At 46.5% G+C, this 24,227-nt stretch overlaps 1 protein-coding gene across 1 annotated transcript in view; it reads left to right on the top strand.

Moving 5' to 3' along the window:
• LOC130356234 (pancreatic secretory granule membrane major glycoprotein GP2-like) overlaps positions 1 to 24,227 on the top strand; it is a 54,169-nt gene that overhangs the window by 14,547 nt on the left and 15,395 nt on the right. Inside the window, exons 2-3 of the mRNA XM_056557447.1 lie at positions 18,512 to 18,565; positions 18,697 to 18,768. Of these exons, the coding sequence (XP_056413422.1) occupies positions 18,517 to 18,565; positions 18,697 to 18,768 (121 nt within the window). The 5' untranslated portion in view covers positions 18,512 to 18,516. The remainder of the gene's footprint in view (positions 1 to 18,511; positions 18,566 to 18,696; positions 18,769 to 24,227) is intronic.

The raw sequence follows: 24,227 nt of genomic DNA, 5'->3' as shown, positions 1-24,227 counted from the left end.
CAATGACCCCGTCACTGCCTCTGTACACTCCTTCTTCTCGGAAATTCGAAGTGTCTTTGAGGAACCTGCCCGAGCCTCTTCTGCTGAGACTGCCCTGCTGAACCTAGTCCAGGGTAATTCTTCCGTTGGCGAGTACGCCATACAATTCCGTACTCTTGCTTCCGAATTGTCCTGGAATGATGAGGCCCTCTGCGCGACCTTTAAAAAAGGCCTATCCAGCAACATTAAAGATGTTCTGGCCGCACGAGAAATTCCTGCTAACCTACATGAACTCATTCATCTAGCCACTCGCATTGACATGCGTTTTTCCGAAAGGCGTCAGGAGCTCCGCCAGGATATGGACTTTGTTCGCACAAGGCGTTTTTTCTCCCCGGCTCCTCTCTCCTCTGGTCCTCTGCAATCCGTTCCTGTGTCTCCCGCCGTGGAGGCTATGCAAGTTGACCGGTCTCGCCTGACACCTCAAGAGAGGACACGACGCCGCATGGAGAATCTCTGCCTGTACTGTGCCGGTACCGAACACTTCCTGAAGGATTGTCCTATCCGTCCTCCCCGCCTGGAAAGACGTACGCTGACTCCGCACAAAGGTGAAACAGTCCTTGATGTCAACTCTGCTTCTCCACGTCTTACTGTGCCTGTGCGGATATCTGCCTCTACCTTCTTCTTCTCCACTAAGGCCTTCTTGGATTCCGGATCTGCAGGAAACTTTATTTTGGCCTCTCTCATCAACAGGTTCAACATCCCAGTGACCAGGCTCGCCAGACCCCTCTACATCAATTGCGTTAACAATGAAAGATTGGACTGTGCCGTGCGTTACCGCACGGAACCCCTCCTAATGTGCATCGGACCTCATCACGAAAAAATTGAGTTTTTGGTCCTCCCCAATTGCACTTCCGAAATTCTCCTTGGACTACCATGGCTTCAACGCCATTCCCCTACCCTTGATTGGTTCACAGGAGAGATCAAGAGCTGGGGTACCTCTTGTTTCAAAGACTGCCTTAAACCGGTTCCCAATACTCCCTGCCGTGACCCTGTGGTTCCCCCTGTAACCGGTCTCCCTAAGGCCTATATGGACTATGCTGACGTATTTTGCAAAAAACAAGCTGAGACTCTACCTCCTCACAGGCCTTATGACTGTCCTATTGACCTCCTCCCGGGCACTACTCCACCCCGGGGCAGAATTTATCCTCTGTCCGCCCCAGAGACTCTTGCTATGTCTGAGTACATCCAGGAAAATTTAAAAAAGGGCTTTATCCGCAAATCCTCCTCTCCTGCCGGAGCTGGATTTTTCTTTGTGTCCAAAAAAGATGGCTCCCTACGTCCTTGCATTGACTACCGCGGACTTAATAAAATCACGGTAAAGAACCGCTACCCCCTACCTCTTATCTCTGAACTCTTTGATCGCCTCCAAGGTGCCCACATCTTTACCAAACTGGACTTAAGAGGTGCTTATAATCTCATCCGCATCAGGGAGGGGGATGAATGGAAAACGGCATTTAACACTAGAGATGGACACTTTGAGTATCTGGTCATGCCCTTTGGCCTGTGCAACGCCCCTGCCGTCTTCCAAGACTTTGTTTATGAAATTTTTCGTGATCTCTTATATTCCTGTGTTGTTGTGTATCTGGACGATATTCAGATTTTTTCTGCCAACCTAGAAGAACACCGCCAGCATGTCCGCATGGTTCTTCAGAGACTTCGTGACAATCAACTTTATGCCAAAATGGAGAAATGTCTGTTTGAATGTCAATCTCTTCCTTTCCTAGGATACTTGGTCTCTGGCCAGGGACTACAAATGGATCCAGACAAACTCTCTGCCATCTTAGATTGGCCACGCCCCTCCGGACTCCGTGCTATCCAACGTTTTTTGGGGTTCGCCAATTATTACAGACAATTTATTCCACATTTTTCCACCATTGTGGCTCCTATCGTGGCTTTAACCAAGAAGAATGCCAATCCTAAGTCATGGCCTCCTCAAGCGGAAGACGCCTTTAAACGGCTCAAGTCTGCCTTTTCTTCTGCTCCCGTGCTCTCCAGACCTGACCCATCTAAACCCTTCCTATTGGAGGTTGATGCCTCCTCAGTAGGAGCTGGAGCGGTCCTTCTACAAAAAAATTCTTCCGGGCATGCTGTTACTTGTGGTTTTTTTTCTAGGACCTTCTCTCCGGCGGAGAGGAACTACTCCATCGGGGATCGAGAGCTACTGGCCATTAAATTAGCACTTGAGGAATGGAGGCATCTGCTGGAGGGATCAAAATTTCCAGTTATCATTTACACCGATCACAAGAATCTCTCCTATCTCCAGTCTGCCTAACGGCTGAATCCTCGCCAGGCCAGGTGGTCTCTGTTCTTTGCCCGTTTTAATTTTGAAATTCACTTTCGCCCTGCCAACAAGAACATTAGGGCCGATGCTCTCTCTCGTTCCTCGGATGCCTCGGAAGTAGAGCTCTCTCCGCAACACATCATTCCTCCTGACTGCCTGATCTCCACTTCTCCAGCCTCCATCAGGCAAACTCCTCCAGGGAAGACCTTTGTCTCTCCACGCCAACGCCTCGGAATCCTCAAATGGGGTCACTCCTCCCATCTCGCAGGCCATGCGGGCATCAAGAAATCCTTGCAACTCATCTCTCGTTTCTATTGGTGGCCGACTCTGGAGACGGATGTTGTTGATTTTGTGCGGGCCTGCACTGTCTGTGCCTGGGATAAGACTCCTCGCCAGAAGCCTGCTGGTCTCCTTCATCCTCTGCCTGTCCCCGAACAGCCTTGGTCTCTGATTGGCGCAGTGGTTTCCAAGAAGAGGGGGAGACCCAAGGGGGGGGGTACTGTTACGCCGAGCGCTCCGGGTCCCCGCTCCTCCCCGGAGCGCTCGCTACACCCTCGCTACTGCAGCGCCCCGGTCAGATCCACTGACCGGGTGCGCTGCGATACCGCCTCCAGCCGGGATGCGATTCGCGATGCGGGTGGCGCCCGCTCGCGATTCGCACCCCGGCTCCCGTACCTGACTCGCTCTCCGTTGGTCCTGTCCCGGCACGCGCGGCCCCGCTCCCTAGGGCGCGCGCGCGCCGGGTCTCTGCGATTTAAAGGGCCACTGCGCCACTGATTGGCGCAGTGGTTCCAATTAGTGTCTTCACCTGTGCACTCCCTATGTATACCTCACTTCCCCTGCACTCCCTCGCCGGATCTTGTTGCCCTTGTGCCTAGTGAAAGCGTTCCCTTGTGTGTTCTTAGCCTGTGTTCCAGACCTCCTGCCGTTGCCCCTGACTACGATCCTTGCTGCCTGCCCCGACCTTCTGCTACGTCCGACCTTGCTTTTGTCTACTCCCTTGTACCGCGCCTATCTTCAGCAGTCAGAGAGGTTGAGCCGTTGCTAGTGGATACGACCTGGTTACTACCGCCGCAGCAAGACCATCCCGCTTTGCGGCGGGCTCTGGTGAACACCAGTAGTACCTTAGAACCGGTCCACTAGCACGGTCCACGCCAATCCCTCTCTGGCACAGAGGATCCACCTCCTGCCAGCCGGCATCGTGACAACATGTATGAACACTTCTATGAGTTCTGTAGGCATTTTTTATTTTTTTTTGCTTTAGTGTTGTTTATGTGTAACACATTTATCATAGTATCACAGGGGTTGATATATTTGGCTTACATAAGCAAAAACCAATAAGTCACCTTTGAATACCATTTTTTTTAGCACACATAAGCAAAAAGCAATAAATGACTTTTCCTTAAAGAGGGAGTCTATTACTAAGCCGGGCTTAACGTTAGCCACAAAAACAGCTAGCACTAAACCTCAATTATTACCCCAGTAGCCACCGCCACAGGGGTGCCGGGAGGAGCCGGTACCAACAGGCCCGGAGCATCAAAAATGGTGCTCCTGGCCTAGGCGTAAAAGGCTGGTGTTATTTAGGCTGGGAAGGGCCAGTAACAGTGATCCTCGCCCACCCTGGTAACATCAGGCTGTTGCTGCTTGGTATTTGGCTGAGAATAAAAATATAGGCAACCTTTATGCTTTTTTTTTTTTGTGCATAAATAATTAAATATATATATAAAAAAATGCATATTGTTCTCCCTATTTTTATTTTCAAACAAATACCAACCAAGCAGCAACAGCTTGACGTTACCAAGGTTGGCTAGACCAGTGTTACCGGCCCTCCCCAGCCTAATTAACACCAGCCTGTTACCACCTAGGCCCAGGAGCGGCATTTTATTTGCACTCTGGGCCTGTTGGTATTGGCTCTACCCAGCACCCCTTTGGTGGAGGGTACCAGGGTAATAATTGGGGGTTAGCTCTAGCTGTTTTTGGGGCTAATGCTAAGCCCAGGCTTAGTAATGGGCTCCGTCTATAAGACAGCTTCCACTAATAAGCCTTTCAAGTAAATAAAAAATAAAAAAACAACAAAAAAAATTATTTAAAAAAAACACTCCCCCATAAGCCCTCGTTAACCATTTTATTAACATTAAACAGAAAGAAAACGCTGGTCAGCGACGCAGTCCACCGAATCAGAAATAGTCCACACGATACAGAGATCTGAAATGAGGAGAAGAAAAAAAAGAAATATAGGTCACCTGCCCACGCATCTCCCATTCTGCACGACTACAACTCCCAGCATGCCCTTACAGTAAGGACATGCTGGGAGTTGTAGTTGTGCAACAGGGGGCAGGTGACAAGCTTGTCCCCCGCCCCCACAACTACAACTCCCAGCATGCCCTTACAGTACCCTTAGTTGAAGTAGTGCGGCAGGGGCAGGTGACAAGCTTGTCACCCACCCCACAACTACAATTCCCAGCATGCCCTTACTGTAGGGAAATGCTGGGAGTTGTAGTCATGCGAGCCATGGAAGCAGGGAGTAATGCGCTCTGCTCCCTGGCCGGCGGTGATCAGAAAATCGCTGCAATTTCCTATTTACCGGTGGGTCCCGTGACATGGGAACCGGCGGGAAATTGGAAATGACCGTAAACTCCGCTGCAGCAAAGGAAGCCCGGGCTGACATAACACTGCAGCCACCCAGGACTCCTGCAGTCGGGCCGGGAGATGTGCAGGAGCTGTCCCTGCCATTCCTCAGCGTGTACCGCAGTGCATAGGGATAGCAGGAATGGCTCCTGCACATCTCCCAGCCCGTCTGCAGGAGTCCCGGGCAGCTACAGAGTGATGCCACCCCAGGCTCATTTTAACATATAACAGTGCCACAGAGTTTTAGTCGCTACTGTAAGATCAAATTTCCCGCCGGGTGCTGTGATTAGCTGCTTGGTCCTACCCAATCACGGGACCCAGCGGGAAATAAGAAACTACAGTTGGGACCAGAAAAACTCAGCGGTGCCTAGGTATGTTAAAAGGAGCCCGGTCTGGCATCACTCTGCAGCTGCCCGGGCTCCATCTGATTCTATCCCCACTACCCTAACTTAATGACGGGAACACTGATTTACATCCCCCCATTGTCTCCCACCCGCCCATGCCACACCTCTCTTGACAGGTAAATACAATAGACAGGGGGAGGAGACACAGAACACACACCCAAAGTAGTGCATACATTAACTCTGTGTATACCAAAGCCAAAATAATATGTCTAAAAAACAATCTGATGATGGCAGCAACAGGGCAAAAAAGAACATAGTGAAATACAATACCAAACCAAGAGCTTACGCACGGGAAAAAAATCACAATAATGCATTCATCTCGTTATAATCATTAAGGCTTAGAGGTCCTGTTAAGGCAAAAGATACATCCATACATGTAGTAATTTGGTGTTTAGTGTTGCCCCCGTGCACTTTCTCCACTCTTTCTAATGCAGCAAATGTAACTGTTTCCGGGTTTCCAGTTTATAAACCGAGTGGACCCTTTGCCTGTCTTCAATGAGTGGAGGTGTTCCCTGACTCTATGGAATAAGGGGTGAATAGATTTCCCTATATAATAGTACCAGCATTCACATATTAATGCATATACTACGTGATCTATACACTGCCTAACCTGGACATGATGTTGTATCGACAAAAATAACATGAACCACAACTAAAATTTACAACAGGTCGTGTATTCTTTTTTTTCACTGTTTTTCCTCTGACGCTGTTTAATGAAATCATGCATGTTTTTTTTTTCTTCCCTATATGTGATGATGGGAAACTGCTCAGTCATAGGGCAAAGATCTGTGTCAGTTTGCAAAATGTGCCAGTGCTTGTAAATGGCTCTTCTAAGTGTATTATTCATGTTGGTGAAAATATAGCCCGCTCCTGTGTGTTAATTCTTTTATGTCCTTTCAATAAGGATTCTCTGGGGACATTTTCTATTCTGTATTTAGCTTGCTGGCATACAGAACGAGGATATCCTCGCCTCCTCAATCTAAACTGTAATTCCTGTGCCTGTTCATCAAACCCCTTCTGTGTGTTATTGATCCTTTTTAATCTGACCATTTGGCCAAGACAGTGGTATTAATATTATAGCTCATGGGACACAATATTAGGAGATGGTAATTATGTTATGGCTGATGAAACATATTAGGTGGTGGTATTAATGTTATAGCTGCTGGGACACAATATGAGAGGGTGGTATTGCTGTTATGGATGATGGGACAAAATATTAGGTGGTGGTATTAATGTTATTTCTGATGGGTTTATAAAGCTTTATTAATAGAACTAATCATATATTCAAGCACATTTCATAGAATAATTATTTATATAGCTAAACTTATTATAGAAATGCAATGAGATGCAATGCACCGCAAATCTCTTTTTCAATTAGGAGTGTAGGGCTCTATAGTATAAATGCAATGATTACCTCCTTTAACTTTTTATCTAGTTTTAGGAATGGGGCATATTGTAAAATGTATGGTAAGAAATGACAGAGAGCTAAATGCATGCCAGATGTTTGTTAATTATAGCACAAGGCGTGTAGTATAGCATTAAGCATTCATTGTATACTGTGAAAAACAACAGAAGTGAGAACAGCTGCCGTAGAAGCATTTTAGTCTGCTGCTGGACATGTCCACATATTACATTGGGGCCCTACAATATAAACATTCACATATGCATGTAGGAGACTACATCAGTGAATGTGGGAGAAGGGGTGGCGAAGCTATGCAGGGAAGGGGGCATGGCCTAGTGATGGGAAGGGGGCATGGCCTTGTGAGGCTCTGATAGAAAAGGGGGCGTGGCACCTGTCACTTTATTTAGGTGGGCAGTTAAACAAAAGGTATCCCCTCTTCACTACTGCAGTGTTATGATTCGGCTAGCTGGATGTGGATCCTCTGTGTCAGTGAGGGATTGGCGTGGACCGTGTCGGTGGACCGGTTCTAGGTTGCTACTGGTATTCACCAGAGCCCGCCGCAAAGCGGGATGGTCTTGCTGCGGCGGTAGCAACCAGGTCGTATCCACCGGCAATGGCTCAACCTCGCTGACTGTTGAGAAGGCGTGGGACATGTCAATGCGGGTGGCCAAATGGATAAGTTCATGCAGGTTGGCAGGAATCTCTCGTGCGGCCAGCACATCCTTGATGTTACTGGATAGGCCTTTTTTAAAGGTCGCGCAGAGGGCCTCGTTATTCCAAGATAATTCGGAGGCGAGAGTACGAAATTGGATGGCGTATTCGCCTACTGAAGAATTACCCTGGACCAGGTTCAGCAGGGCAGTCTCGGCAGAAGAAGCTCGGGCTGGTTCCTCGAAGACACTACGGACTTCAGCGAAGAAGGACTGGACTGTGGCTGTGGCAGGATCATTGCGGTCCCAGAGCGGTGTGGCCGAAGACAAGGCCTTTCCAGACAGAAGACTAACTAGGAACGCCACCTTAGACCGTTCTGTAGGAAATTGGTCCGACAACATCTCCATATGTAGGGAACATTGAGACAGGAAGCCACGGCAAAGTCTAGAGTCCCCATCAAATTTGTCCGGCAGGGACAAGCGGAGGCTAGGAGCGGCCACTCGCTGCGGAGGAGGTGCAGGAGCTGGCGGAGGAGATGGTTGCTGCTGTAGCAGTGGCAGAAGTTGCTGTAACATGGCGGTCAACTGCGACAGCTGCTGTCCTTGTTGGGCAATTTGCTGCGATTGCTGGGCGACCACCGTGGGTAGGTCAGCGAGACTTGGCAGCGGCACCTCAGCGGGATCCATGGCCGGATCTACTGTTATGATTCGGCTAGCTGGATGTGGATACTCTCTGTCAGCGAGGGATTGGCGTGGACCGTGTCGGTGGACCGGTTCTAGGTTGCTACTGATATTCACCAGAGCCTGCCGCAAAGCGGGATGGTCTTGCTGCGTCGGTAGCAACCAGGTCGTATCCACCGGCAACGGCTCAACCTCGCTGACTGCTGAGAAGGCGTGGGACAGAAGGACTAGACAGAGGCAAGGTCAGACGTAGCAGAAGGTCGGGGCAGGCGGCAAGGTTCGTAATCAATGGCGATAGCAGAAGATCTGGAACACAGGCTTTGGACAACACTAAACGCTTTCTCTGGCACAAGGCAACAAGATCCGGCCAGGAAGTGTAGGGGAAGTGAGGTTAAATAGACAGGGAGCAGGTGGAGGCTAATTAGACTGATTGGGCCAGGCACCAATCAGTGGTGCACTGGCCCTTTAAATCTTAGAGAGCTGGCGCGCGCGCACCCTAGGGAGCGTAGCCGCGTGCGCCAGAACGTGAGAGCCGAGGACCGGGACGGGTAAGTGGCTTGGGATGCGATTCGCGAGCGGGTGCGTCGCGCTATACGAATCGCATCCCCATCGTGAATGTCAGTGCAGCGCTCCCGGTCAGCGGGTCTGACCGGGGCGCTGCAGAGAGGAGAACGCCACGAGCGCTCCGGGGAGGAGCAGGGACCCGGAGTGCTCGGCGTAACATGCAGTAGATGAACTAATAACTAAATACAGAAAACCCATGACTAAGACAAAAGCTAGAGCAAGAACAAACAAGACTCTTAGAACAACTTTTAGTTGCCCCGCAACTGCTATATCCTATAAAGTTGAGTTTTTTAGTGCTCATTTTAAACAAATTGTTAAAGTGACTTGACTCAGACAGGTTTGGGACTTAGAAATGCACAGAGCCACCATAAGGAGCAAAGAGTGCGCACGTGTGCCCTATGGACCAGAGCAGGAACAACATTAGAGGAAGCAGTAAGAGAATGGGAGGAGGAGGCCTGTGCCAGACAGTGTAGGTGAGCCAGTGACTGTCTGCCAGGGGGACATCATATGCCAATAGAAGACCAGCCACCGGCATGACAGAGCTCCGTTTTCTTAGAAATTTACATCTCCAACTTCAACCCCAGTAAATTGTGAATCCAAATCTTCCTTCCTGTTATTAGATATCCACAGAAAAGTTATCTTCAACATAATCTCCTATTTTGGCATCAAGGTCATGGACTAGAAAATTAGCAAATCATATATATATATATATATATATATATATATATATATATATATATATATACATATATATATAAAGGAAAGGTGTCCACACCACTACAACTGAACAAGCGCTAATCTGCAATATGCACTAAAATGTATGTTGTAAATTGAAGGCAGAAGAACAAGAAAAATTGTTCCTTGTTAGGGCCCTATTAGATTTCTAAGCCTGTCTGTAATGAAGAGCTGATCTCATAGATCCTCACTTACACTTTACACAGTTAGAGCATTGGCAGGGAGGGCTGCATGAACAGCCATTGGGGTTACAATTGCTTTCCACGGGGGATCTGCAGCTGACAGTCTATGATTTAAAGGTCAAAATTACTCAAAAAGCCAATGAACAAGCATTTATAGTATAGTATAGCTGCTTAATGAGTTGCTTGTGGGAGCCCCATTCAGGGGTATGATTAGAGTATTTGGCACCTGGGGCATATACAATTTTTGGTGCCCATCTGGTAACTAGGTCTCCACAATGCCTCCATATAGTAGTTGGGCCACCTCTGTGCCCCATATAATAGCAGACACTTGGTTTACACTGGTACAGACTTAGCTGGTGAGATGTCACTGTTGCAGTATTTAGGATTTATGTGACTTGTAGTACTTCCTGGTAACTTTGACTTTAACTAGACTGATGACTGACTTGAATATTGACTTTGTATTGACTGTATGCAGACTTGACTTGACATTGGACAGCTAGCTTTCCCTATCATACATGATTAGGCTCAGAGGCTTTCAGAACTTAGGATCACTAAGGCATGCGGGACCACTAAAAACCTGGCTTGTCCTTCTCGCTTGTCTAAGGAGTCACTAAGTTGCAGACAGGTAGCTGACTTTCTATGCTGGCGATGTTCCAGTAAGGGTGCCCACAGCTGGGGGCTTCACAGGGACAGTCCACAGCTATTTGCAGAGCCTCTCTCCCACACCTACGCTTCCTTGATTGTAGTTGAGATGCCACTGACCTGAGGGCATCAAGCAGAGAGATCCCATACCTTTGTCTAGTTGCTAGAGGGATCTTTCTATAAAGTTTCACTTGACTTATGGTTCCACCTCAGCAGCAGGAATCGCCAGTAGGGTTGCAGCTGTGTCTTTATTTGATTCTGATGGGTAGAGGCCAGGGCCGGACTGGAACAAAAAATAGGCCCAGGCATTTTAGACTAAGCAGCCCATTTCGTTCATGGGTGTAGCTATGTGAAGGCGGAGCAACAAAGGGAAGGGTGAAATGTCAATCATAGTTGGGCATAATATGGTACACAATAGAAAAAGAAAAAAAAATTATATATATATATATATATATATATATATATATATATATGACAGTTCCCCATGATAAACACGAACCTCTATATAAATTTTATATTTACCAAATAACACCGTTACATATGGAGGAATATTATCACCATGCATATTATCATCATACTGTTACTGACCTAATGCTGTATACTGAGATTAATATTACCAATAACACCAGTATACTAGGAGAAATATCATCACCAAATATTACCATCATATCGTTACTGATCAAATCCTGGATACTGAGACCAATATTACCAAAAATACCAGTATACAAGGAGGAATATTATCACCATACACATCATTATACTGTTACTGACCAAATCCTGTATACTGAGACCAATATTACCATAAAATACCAGTATACAAGGCAAGGAAGAATATAATCACCATAAATATCATCATTATACTGTTACTGACCTAATGCTGTATACTGGGACCAATATTACCAATGATTCCAGTATGCAAGGAGGAAATGCTATCAACGTACATATTACCATCATACTGTTACTGAGAGTAATATTACCAATAATAACAGTATAAAAGAAGGAAATATCCCCCCTACAGTGACCATAAAGTGGTAGATATGAATTTTACACTGCTCTGCAGACCATATAAGTGATTAAATACAGTTAAATCCAGTGACTTGCAGGTGATGTCTTCTCTGATTTGAGTTGTTTACTTTCCTTTTTCTTCTCCATCGGGCCCAGACTGTCATGATGATTTCTTCTTTCTGCCGCAACTCATCTCCACAGAACCTGCCAAACATTTTAGGATCTGAACTTTACCAAACAGTAATAATAACCCTCTTAGTGTCCTACACAGTAGAAAGGGTAGATTAGTGGGTTGGGAAAGAATAGGTAGGTCCCCTCCCATAGTTTTAGTGCAGCAGCCCTCCCCCCTTTAGGGCAGCAGCCCCCAGGGGCAAAGAAGAATCACCTTCTGGTTTACCCCAGTGCATAAATTATGCCTTCTGAAAACCAGCAGCTTAAGTCACTTTGGGAAGTGGAAGAATACTGCTGGCCATTGTCGTCAGTCCCCCATTTCATCATTCAACTTGCAGTGGCATAGTTAATATGGCCTAAACCTGCTTTTTGTGATTTCCCCAAACCAACAATTTTAGTTGATGTAACCACTTTTCTTTGGTCATGATGACACACAGTATAGCAGCATTCTTGGCAATTGCTGCCATGGCATTTTTGCTTACTCTTGTAGACAAATAACCTTAAGCTAAAATAGTTGAATTATTAGTATTAGGAAGGGCTTGACAAATGTCGTAGACACTTTTGTCATTATGTACACACCCAGTCACCTTACATCCCCTGGCTTGACCAGAGGCACAAGAACAAGCAGTATAAAAGCTTCAGATGCTTCAAAGCCTCTAGAGCTGTCAACTTCACCGGACCTACTCAAGGTAAAGCACCAACCTGATATGAGCTGAACAGAGTTATAGCAAATATTTCTTTTTCGTTTGTTTTTTTCCATTAATTTTAAGACATTTTAAATATTTTTTATGGATAATATATGACATATGGCAGATATAGGTTTGTCTAGATAAGTTTATTTATTAATATATATATCTATGTATATACTAATGTAGTGAGACTTGATGTGCGTATTGTTCTGTGCCTCCAGGCTCTTCACCTTACAGGCCATTACCATTTTCTCCTTCTCAAGCTCTTCCATGGCTACCAACCTAGCCTGGTTATCACTTAGTAGAGCTTGATATGCCTCACGCAAGACATTTACTTCTTCCTCCTTGAATGAGATCTCCTTGGCCAGACTTTCCAATTCCCTCTCCCTGCTGGCCACAAGATCCTGGAAGCAGGACAGTTCATCCTGCAGAGCCGCAAACTCACTTTTGTGGAGCTCCATATCTTTCTGCAGCTGAAGCTTCATTTCTTGCTCTTTCTTCAAGACAACTCGATCCGGCTCTTCTCCTTTAGGAGTTGTTCTCCCCTTATCCAGGGTCTTTGCCCCTTGGGCTTCAGGATAGTTCCTGGACAGTCTCTCAGTGTCTCTCTGCTCACTGGCAGACTTCTCTTTCACTTCAACACTATGGGGGAGATTTATCAAAACCTGTCCAGAGGAAAAGTTGCCCAGTTGCCCATAGCAACTTATCAGATCGCTTCTTTGATTTTTCAGAGACCTTGTTAAAAATGAAAGAAGAAATTTGATTGCTTGCTATGGGCAACTTTTCCTCTGGACAGGTTTTGATAAATCTCCCCCTCTCTCTCTGCTGCCCAGCAGAGACATCTAGGGCTTCAGGGTCTGCAACGACATCTGTTTTAGTGGTTCGACCTTCCTGGTAACAATCCATCTCTGGTCCAGATGTCACATCTCCTTCACTCAGGACTCTGCCAGTTACAGTAAGTACATCACCCGGCTCCACGTGTACTCGCTTCAGTACTTCTGCATTATCCACAGCCATCACTATAGCTTCTTTTGAAGGTCAACATCACCTCTTCCAGATGACCATGCAATTTAAGCCCCCCTTGTGCTCCTCTTTAACTGGTGGATGGAACCCATGTTCCGGCACCTGCTCCGTTTCTGGTTTTACTGATGACTCTTTCAGTCAGAGGTACACATGTCACTTGAGTTCCTGGATCCACTTGGACTTGACTCGCAGTCTGTTCTTTAGCTCTCCCAGAAGTCTGGCAGACCCCTTTCTGACATATATGTAGTGACTGCTGACACTCCCTGTCCTCAGCCTCTGTTGAGTGACTCTCAACTAGTGTGTGGGGCAAGTCAAGTGTTGTGGGCCTATCAGGTGTACCAGGTGTTCGGTCCCCGGGCTGTATTCTTCTTACTTCCTGTTAGCCCGGCACGTCACACGGAGCTTCAGCCTATCACTGGCCGCAGCGATGTTCCGCTTCGGCCAGTGATAGGCTGAAGCTCCGTGTGACGTGCCGGGCTAACCGGAAGTAAGAAGAATACAGCCCGGGGACCGAACACCTGTACCGGAGCTCCGGGGGCTCGTTGGCAGGTAAGATAAAGTGTGTTTTCTTTTATTTTGCAGCCCTTACAGGATAAAATGAAAAAAGTGTGCACCGGAGTACTCCTTTAATAGGACCCTAGGCTCTAGCAAAACAATCATCTTTTTACCTATCAGCTTACACAGGTTTTCTTTTGTTCTGTTTGAGTTGGCAGCAGTACACGTTACTTTAGAAAACATAGGGATGCATTTTTCACACAAAATAGTATCACATTGCACATGTTCAAAATTTACAGGACAGTTCATAGCAACATGACCTAACTCGTGCAAAGTGCCTTTTGTAAAATTTTCTCCCAGCCCTGTCTTCAACATTTTCTGTTCACCAGACTCTTTTAGTCCAATCTGCAGAGTGTGAACAGTCCCATCAGTCTTCAAGATGGGTCCACCACCCTCACATGATTTCACAACTAGTTCTAGTTCACATAGTCTAGTAGTGACATATCACCCACCATTACCTCAGGAACCTTTTTGTGCGATTTCTCTGGAACACTTTCCCCATTCTACAAATGTCAAAAATATGGGAAGTCTCTGCCCAGTATAATCTCTATCTCAAGCTCGGCACATACCTCCATAATATGGCTCACTGTCCCATAACAGGTTTCAAAGTCAAATCAGAACAGTCTTACGAGGCTCTGGTTGGGTCTTCAAAAAGGGTATTATGTCCGGCATGACTCTTGATACAGCCTGGTGACAGTCCAAATCCACAAACAGTGGGATTCCACCCACGAGTAACTCACAGGCCCTCACGTCCATCTTTTCTGGCCTCCTGACCAGAGGATCATCAGGTGTAAAGACGTCCTCTTGCTGAGCTGCAGCTGATCACTATAAGGCACTCACCATACCATCCATCTTAGCAACAACTGGTTGCTGTCCATATCGGTTGCTCCTAGCAATGGCCTTGTGACGTTGACCCATCTTTGCAAAAAAAAAAAATCTTGCATGGCTCGCCGCTGCTTTGACACACTGGTCAGACACTCCTGCTGTACCGACAGCCACTTGTCAGCAGGATCCTTGCCTCTAGCAACTACTCCAATGTGATGTCCGCATCCTCCACCAATTGTAGGGGTTTCACTTTGGGATCATTCTTTGCCTTAGCCAAAACACACGTTTTTTCACAAAAAAAACGGCAAACAGCAAGTCCTTTCTGCAATTCTGGCTCCTCACCAGGTTTATTAAACAGGTTGCAGAATAAACAAAACATAAAAAAACACCCAGGCTGTCTAGCCACTTCACTACACATGTAGCATGCCCTGACTATTAACTGGGGGGGAAGGGGGGGGGGGCTTTTCCCTGCCAGTTTAATCACTTAAGGACCAGGCCAATTTTATTTTAGCATTTTTGTTTTTTCTCCCTCGTCTTCTAAAAATCGTAACTCATTTATATTTTCAAAAAAAATACTGTTTGTGTGGGGAAGTTAAAATGAAAACCGCAATTTTGCAAATTTATGAAGGTTTCGTTTTCACGCCATACAATTTACGGTAAAAATAACATGTGTTCTTTATTCTGTGGGTCAATACAATTAAAATGATACCCATGATTATAGACTTTTCTATTATTGTTGCTCTTAAAAAAAAGTCTGCTGATAGCAGCCGGGACCTGCAGCTCATGGCGGAGCATAAATGTACGCCATGGTGCGCTTAAGTACCACGGCACCATGACTAACATTTACGTCCATTGTCGTTAAGAGGTTAAAAACAATGAGTCCTGCAGCCTTATAAGATACAGTTCCCATTTGAACATAAAGTCCCATTCATGCAGCCACCTGCTGTATGTTACCAGTGCCACTGCTCTAACTCCGGGAGTCCGCTTGTGTCCCTTGTTGTGCATGCCTGGCAATGGACACAATGTCTCCCCCTCTAACAGCCACTTCTGTCTAAGGGAGATCCCAGACTATTCTGTTTTTCTGCTTACTAAACAGACTTCCCCTCTCTGCTGCTTCATTGATTAGGCCCCAGGTGGAGGTTTCACCAGGATCAGGTAGGGAAATAGAAACATAGAATGTGTCGGCAGATGAGAACCATTTTGCCCATCTAGACTTCCCAATAAACTGAATCCTATCAATAGTCCCTGGCCCTATCTTATATGAAGGATAGCCTTGTGCTTATCCCATGCATGTTTAAACTCCTTCACTGTATTTGCAGTGACCACTTCTGCAGGAAGGCTATTCCATGCATCCACTACTCTCAGTAAAGTAGTACTTTCTAATATTACTTTTAAACCTTTGCCCCTCTAATTTAAAACTATATCCACTTTTGGTAGTTTTTCTTCTTTTACATATGCTCTCCTCCTTTAGCGTGTTGATTCCCTTCATGTAGTTAAAAGTCTCAATTATATCCCCTCTGTCTCTGCAATCTGACTCTGCAGTTTTATCCTGCAATCCACGTACTAGTTTAGTAGCTCTTCTCTGAACTCTCTCTAGAGTATATATATCCTTTTGGAGATACGGCCTCCAGTACTGTGCACAATACTCCAAGTGAGGCTTCACCAGTGTTCTGTACGGCGGCATGAGCACTTTCTCTTTCACTCTTTCTACTGCTTATACCTCTCCCTAAACATCCAAGCATTCTGCTAGTGTTTCCTGCTGCTCTATTACATTGTCTTCCCACCTTTAAATCATCTGAAATAATTACTCCTAAATCCCTCTCCTCAGATACTGAGGTCAGGACTGTGTCAAATATTCTATATTCTGCCCGAGGGTTTTTACGCCCCAGGTGCATTATCTTGCACTTGTACACATTAAATTTCAGTTGCCAGAGTTCTGACCATTCTTCTAGGTTGCCTAAATTCTTTTCCATTTGGCACATCCCTCGAGGAACATCAACCCTGTTACATATCTTTGTGTCATTAGCAAAAAGACACACCTTACAATTAAGACCTTTTGTGATATCACTAAAGAAGATATTAAACAAAATTGGTCCCAGTACAGATCCCTGAGGTACCCCACTGGTAACAAGACCTTGCTCTGAATATACTCCATTGACTACAACCCTCTGTTGTCTGTCACTTAGTCACTGCCTAATCCACTCAACAAAATGGGAGTCCAAGCTCAATGACTGTAGAAAGAAAGATTAATCATGTTCTTTTTTTGTCGTTTATGAAAGGCTTCATTTCCGAGCGGTCCTAGTGCTGGCATGTTCTGCCGGCGCTCTGTTGTTGATGGAATGCTGCATGGAAATTTTCCATGTGGACAGTCCACCATATGAACATAACCTAAGGCTCTGATAACAAAGCTCAGATTTGGTGCCTTTTCGGTTTGAAGATTCTAAAATTAAATCTGTGTGAAATGTGATTACAATCCACATCCCATATATGTGAATGAGGTTTCAGGAAGCCTGTTCACATGCAATAAAATGCAATGGATCTGCTGCACTACCATAGCAAATATTTGCTTCAAGACAGAAATCCAAGGCCCAGCCTGGATTTTTGCAGTGAACGCTAAAATGAAAGTCTGGTGTGTAAACATACCCTATCTCAAATTGTACATTGTACAGGCGTTATGCTTCCTGTTGTCTCTGTTACCTTATGATTTCTACATTGTCGTAGTTGGCAGACTATGTTTAAATGGTACCTGTCATTAGTAATAAAAATTAATGTTATAGATAGCCTATTTGAATAAATTTTCTTATGTACTTCTTAACTCTATATTATTTAGCCCACCAGGTGTCCTCCTTCTGGTCCTGCCTGAAGTCTTGCTTGCAGATTGTTTCCTGCAGCAGCCTAGCAGAGACAAAAGTCAGGGAATGTAGACCTGGGACCTTAGGTCCGCACAGTGTATAGAGTGTATAGTGTTGAAAATTCCCTTTGAGCTGTGCTAGAGTCATGATGATGATGATGATCAAAAAGCAGTGATAAATATAGATTTTTATATTGTGCTGAGTATTTCATATTTTTGTTTACAAGCTGCTGGGCAGAGCTGACACACTGTAGAGTTCAGTGCCGAGAGCTGAGGGGTGGTTGGCCTCAGCCCATCACAGCCCATCTTGCACTGAACTGCTCTCTGCTGTGTGTAGCAGAGTGAGGGTAGAAGTTCTTCCCAGCAGGTATTTAGATGATGTCACACCTGTTAGGGAGTGCCCCTACCCAATGTGTGGAGCTCAGTGAGTCTGAGAAGAAGACACAGACAATATCAATGTAAAAAACTAAAAAATAATAAAAATAAAGACAGTTGGTGGTTTATCATGATCGAGGAGAATAAAAATCATTAACCATGTTACAACGTCATTTTATAATAATTATGTATTAGCATTGTCCTTTATGCATTATAATCTGTGTCTGTATAAAACAGGCTGCTGTTAGGGCAATACAGACAGCCCTAAGGTCCTTTATAGGTCCCAAGTTTTGACTGCAGAGGGTATCCACCATCTCTGATAAGGTAACTAGGAAATTCAATGACCCACCTAAAAAGTTTAGTCCACTTTGATCAAAGGGTACCTGTATTCTAGAACTGCCACTTGTTCTTCAGATTGGGCATAAAGTAATGCATTGCACAATGCCCCATAATTTCCATGCACCAATCAATTTTCAGTTGGACTCCTGCACAGAACGCGCAGGGTGCCAGACAGTTGCCTTATCAACCTATCAGCCAACATGCAATGTGTAACTTCATGACTGATCTGAACGAGCAGGATGGCAAGATCACAGTTACCCTTTAAATAGCAAGGAACAGAGGCTTTTCTGATCCTGGCTCTAGTCAGGAGGCTGCTCTAACATCTGAAGTTGTTAATAACAGAGAACCAAGAACCATTGGGCATAAAATAATTGGGCACCAATGTGTGGCCATGCTGGAAAGTGGAATGAATATGTTAAAACCCCTAAATGAATCCATATCATTAACTCTCATTTACCTCCATATTCCAGGCACAATGAAGAGTTTTCTAGCATTGCTTGTGGCGCTGAGCACTGTTTTGTCAGGTAAGAAAAACAAAGGGCATATTGCATAAAATAAATGATAAATGTGGGTATATGCATTTTAAACTAATTGTTATTAGTATCATCAGTATATCATGTTTTACCATATTTCTTTTAATTATTTATTCTTGTAGTGTATGCAAGTGAACAGCTTTGTGAGGGATCCGTCGACTGTAACTGCGACCTCTCTAAATATAATTCATCAGGTATTGTATACATACTGTTATCAGGAATTGGCTCATAGCAGCAGCAATGCTTCTCGGTGAGAATGTCCTCTATATACCCTCTCTGTGCCGCTTTACAGCTTCCTGCATGGGCAGGAGCAGCTACAGGAAACATTTGGTGGATGCTGCTTATTATTTTACTCAAGGGTTCACTCACTACTTTTTTTTAGTTCTGAACGGAGGCAACAAATGACTGGCGATGAGCAAGATTGGGGATCTTTTTTTTTTTATATGTTTTTTGTTTTGTTTGTATGTTCATATGTTCAGGTTTTTAATTAAAATGATTGAAGTCAGGACCAGCTCACAATGGAGGAGATGTCTAAAGGGAAGACTGAGACTTCACTTCATATAAAATCCATTCATGGCTTTGTTTTCCCTAATTGCAAATAAAAAACGAAATGTGTGAACACAGCCTTACAAGGCTCGATCAATCCTGCAGGTCCTTTAAATTCAATGTTATTGGCCGCATATCCACTGTTTAGACATGGCCAATGAGAGGTCGATAACAACGATTTTTTGGGCTGCACAAAAGATTGTCAGCTGACAAATGAAAGTTTGCTTGATTGTTGGCAGCTTACACAGCCGATTTCTGGGAATGATCATTCCTAGAAATGCTCATTTCCCTGTTTATTGGCCCGTGTAAAAAAGCTTTAAAGAAGATGTCCAGTTCTAAGAAATGTATGCTTTATCCGCTCTCCCCCCCCCCCCCCCCCCCACTGGGATTTCATATATGGGGTCAAAGGCTTTTGTGATGTCCCAGTACAGGACATTGTCCTGTACTACCCTTAGGCCCTGTCAGGTTGAGACCCTCAGTGACCTGGGGGCCCCTGCATGGTCTCCCCCTGTTGTTTACAGAATGTTGTGTAAATCTCTTTAATGCCTAGACAGTATCTTTATCTATAAGTAGTATAAAGGACCTGTGAGTTGCTGTGGTAGGTCTCAAGGACCTGTGAAAGTGTCACATGTTATGTTGTCACATGATTTGTTGTCACATGTTCTCCCAGAGAGCACCAGCTTAACCTACGACCCGCAGCTTGACCAATTGGCCTGAGTCCAGCCCCAACTATATAAAGGGGCGGCCAATACAATTCACTCTCTTCTCTTACCACCTTCTACTGAGCACAGCAATCACTCAGTTCAAGTGATCAATCATTCCAGTAAATCTCAAGTCTATGTCTACTGTCACTGAAACTAGTCAAGTCCTGCATATAGTCAAGTCAAGTCCAATCTCAAGTCAAGTTATTTACAAGTATATTGGTCCGGCAAGCTGCGAGGTCCTTCTGGGTCTTGGCCACCTCTCTGAGAAATCTGGCCTTAGCTGTGAAGATAATTCCGTCTGTCTTATACACAGTAAAGCCTCCGTTTGAAAGCTGTGTCTCTCCCTTTCCCACAGAGATAAATGGAGGGGGCATGTTTGGACCAGCTGACCTTCTGTGTGCGAAATGTCACACACTGCAGTACAGCTGGGTCCCCGTACGGGAGAATGCGGGGAGTCCTAGCAGACGGACCCCCTGAAATCAGAAATTTATCCCCTACTGTGAACATTTACTTAACCCCTTAAGGACCAAGGACGTACCGGTACGTCATTGGTCCTTCTCTTCTGATATAACGCGGGGTTACACAGTAACCCCGCGTCATATCATGGCGGGCCCGGCGTCATAGTGAAGCCGGGACCCGCCTCTAATAGCGCGCAGCGCCGATCGCGGCGCCGCGCGCTATTAACCCTTTAGCCGCGCGCTCAAAGCTGAGCCGCGCGGCTAAAAGTGAAAGTGAAAGTTCCCTACTAGCTCAGTCGGGCTGTTCGGGATAGCCGCGGCTAATCGCGGCATCCCGAACAGCTGACAGGACAGCGGGAGGGCCCCTTCCTGCCTCCTCGCTGTCCGATCGCCGAATGACTGCTCAGTGCCTGAGATCCAGGCATGAGCAGTCATGCGGCATAATCGTTGATGTCACGATGCCGGCTGGCAGGTAGTGGACCCTCTGTGCCAGAGAGGGATTGGCGTGGACCGTGCTAGTGGACCGGTTCTAAGCCACTACTGGTTTTCACCAGAGCCCGCCGCAAAGCGGGATGGTCTTGCTGCGGCGGTAGTGACCAGGTCGTATCCACTAGCAACGGCTCACCTCTCTGGCTGCTGAAGATAGGCGCGGTACAAGGGAGTAGGCAGAAGCAAGGTCGGACGTAGCAGAAGGTCGGGGCAGGCAGCAAGGATCGTAGTCAGGGGCAACGGCAGAAGGTCTGGAAACACTGGCAAGGGACACACAAGGAACGCTTTCACTGGCACTAAGGCAACAAGATCCGGCAAGGGAGTGCAAGGGAAGTGAGGTAATATAGGGAGTGCACAGGTGATAACTCTAATTGGAACCACTGCGCCAATCAGCGGCGCAGTGGCCCTTTAAATCGCAGAGACCCGGCGCGCGCGCGCCCTAGGGAGCGGGGCCGCGCGCGCCGGGACAGAACAGACGGGGAGCGAGTCAGGTAGGAGAGCCGGGGTGCGCATCGCGAGCGGGCGCTACCCGCATCGCGAATCGCATCCCGGCTAGCAGCAGGATCGCAGCGCCCCGGGTCAGAGGACGTGACCGGGGCGCTGCAGCGGAGGAGGTGAAGCGAGCGCTCCGGGGAGGAGCGGGGACCCGGAGCGCTCGGCGTAACAGTACCCCCCCCCTTGGGTCTCCCCCTCTTCTTGGAGCCTGAGAACCTGAGGAGCAGACTTTTGTCAAGGATGTTGTCCTCAGGTTCCCAGGATCTCTCTTCAGGACCACAACCCTCCCAGTCTACTAAAAAAAAATTTTTTCCTCTGACCTTTTTGGCAGCCAAAATCTCCTTGACCGAGAAGACGTCCGAGGAGCCGGAAACAGGAGTGGGAGGAACAGATTTGGGAGAAAAACGGTTGAGGATGAGTGGTTTGAGAAGAGAGACGTGAAAGGCATTAGGGATACGAAGAGAAGGAGGAAGAAGAAGTTTATAAGAGACAGGATTAATTTGACACAGAATTTTGAAAGGACCAAGATAGCGTGGTCCCAACTTGTAGCTAGGGACACGGAAGCGGACATATTTAGCGGAGAGCCATACCTTGTCTCCAGGGGAAAAAACGGGGGGAGCTCTTCTTTTCTTATCCGCGAACCTCTTCATGCGTGAAGAAGCCTGTAAGAGAGAATTTTGGGTCTCTCTCCATATAATGGAAAGGTCACGAGAAATTTCATCCACAGCGGGCAGACCAGAGGGCAAGGGGGTAGGGAGGGGGGGAAGAGGGTGACGGCCGTACACCACGAAAAATGGGGATTTGGAGGAAGATTCAGAGACCCTGAAGTTATACGAGAATTCGGCCCATGGAAGGAGATCTGCCCAGTCATCCTGGCGGGAGGAAACAAAATGTCGCAAATAATCACCCAGGATCTGGTTAATTCTTTCTACTTGTCCATTGGACTGGGGATGATATGCAGAGGAAAAATTTAATTTAATCTTGAGTTGTTTACAGAGAGCTCTCCAGAATTTAGACACGAATTGGACCCCTCTATCCGAGACAATCTGCGTAGGCAACCCGTGAAGACGAAAAATGTGTACAAAAAATTGTTTAGCCAACTGAGGCGCAGAAGGAAGACCAGGAAGAGGAATGAAATGTGCCATTTTGGAGAATCGATCAACGACCACCCAAATAACGGTGTTGCCACGGGAAGGGGGTAAATCAGTAATAAAATCCATACCAATCAGAGACCAAGGCTGTTCGGGGACAGGCAGAGGATGAAGAAAACCAGCGGGCTTCTGGCGAGGAGTCTTATCCCGGGCACAGATAGTGCAGGCTCGCACAAAGTCCCCAACATCCGTCTCCAGAGTTGGCCACCAATAGAAGCGGGAGATGAGTTGCACAGATTTCTTGATGCCCACATGACCTGCGAGATGGGAGGAGTGACCCCATTTGAGGATTCCGAGGCGTTGGCGTGGAGAAACAAAGGTCTTTCCTGGAGGAGTCTGTCTGATGGAGGCAGGAGAAGTGGAGATCAGGCAGTCAGGTGGAATGATGTGTTGCGGAGGGAGATCAACTTCTGAGGCATCCGAGGAACGAGAGAGAGCATCGGCTCTAATGTTCTTATCGGCAGGACGAAAGTGAATCTCAAAATTAAATCGGGCAAAGAACAGAGACCACCGGGCCTGGCGAGGATTCAGCCGTTGGGCCGACTGGAGGTAGGAGAGGTTCTTGTGGTCGGTGTAGATAATAACAGGAAATCTTGATCCCTCCAGCAGATGCCTCCATTCCTCAAGTGCTAATTTAATGGCTAGAAGTTCTCGATCCCCGATGGAGTAGTTCCTCTCCGCTGGAGAGAAGGTCCTAGAGAAAAAACCACAAGTGACAGCATGCCCGGAAGGATTTTTTTGTAGAAGAACAGCTCCAGCTCCTACTGAGGAGGCATCAACCTCCAATAGGAAGGGTTTGGAAGGGTCAGGTCTGGAGAGCACGGGAGCCGAAGAAAAGGCAGACTTGAGTTGTTTAAAGGAGTCTTCTGCTTGAGGAGGCCAGGACTTGGGATCAGCATTTTTCTTGGTTAAAGCCACGATAGGAGCCACAATGGTAGAAAAATGTGGAATAAATTGCCTGTAATAATTGGCGAACCCCAAAAAGCGTTGGATAGCACGGAGTCCGGAGGGGCGTGGCCAATTTAAGACGGCAGAGAGTTTGTCTGGATCCATCTGTAGTCCCTGGCCAGAGACCAAATATCCTAGAAAAGGAAGAGATTGGCATTCAAACAGACATTTCTCAATTTTGGCATAGAGTTGGTTGTCACGAAGTCTCTGAAGAACCATACGGACATGCCGGCGGTGTTCCTCTAGATTGGCAGAAAAAATTAGGATATCGTCCAGATATACCACAACACAGGAGTATAATAGATCACGAAAAATTTCATTGACAAAGTCTTGGAAGACGGCAGGGGCATTGCACAGTCCAAAGGGCATGACCAGATACTCAAAGTGTCCATCTCTGGTGTTAAATGCCGTTTTCCACTCGTCCCCCTCTCTGATGCGGATGAGGTTATAGGCGCCTCTTAAGTCCAATTTAGTGAAGATGTGGGCACCTTGGAGGCGATCAAAGAGTTCAGAGATGAGGGGTAAGGGGTAGCGGTTCTTAACCGTGATTTTATTAAGACCGCGGTAGTCAATGCAAGGACGTAGGGAGCCATCTTTTTTGGAGACAAAGAAAAATCCGGCTCCGGCAGGAGAGGAGGATTTACGGATAAAGCCCCTTTTTAGATTCTCCTGGACGTATTCGGACATGGCAAGAGTCTCTGGGGCAGAGAGAGGATAAATTCTGCCCCGGGGTGGAGTAGTACCCGGGAGGAGGTCGATAGGGCAATCATAAGGCCTGTGAGGAGGTAGAGTCTCAGCTTGTTTTTTGCAGAAAACATCCGCGAAGTCCATATAGGCCTTGGGGAGACCGGTTACTGGAGGA

Source organism: Hyla sarda, chromosome 2 (assembly GCF_029499605.1).
Source record: "Hyla sarda isolate aHylSar1 chromosome 2, aHylSar1.hap1, whole genome shotgun sequence".
NCBI classification, from domain to species: Eukaryota; Metazoa; Chordata; class Amphibia; order Anura; family Hylidae; genus Hyla; species Hyla sarda.
The sequence above is the reverse complement of the archived record's forward strand: the minus strand, read 5'-3'. Positions and strand labels throughout refer to the sequence as shown.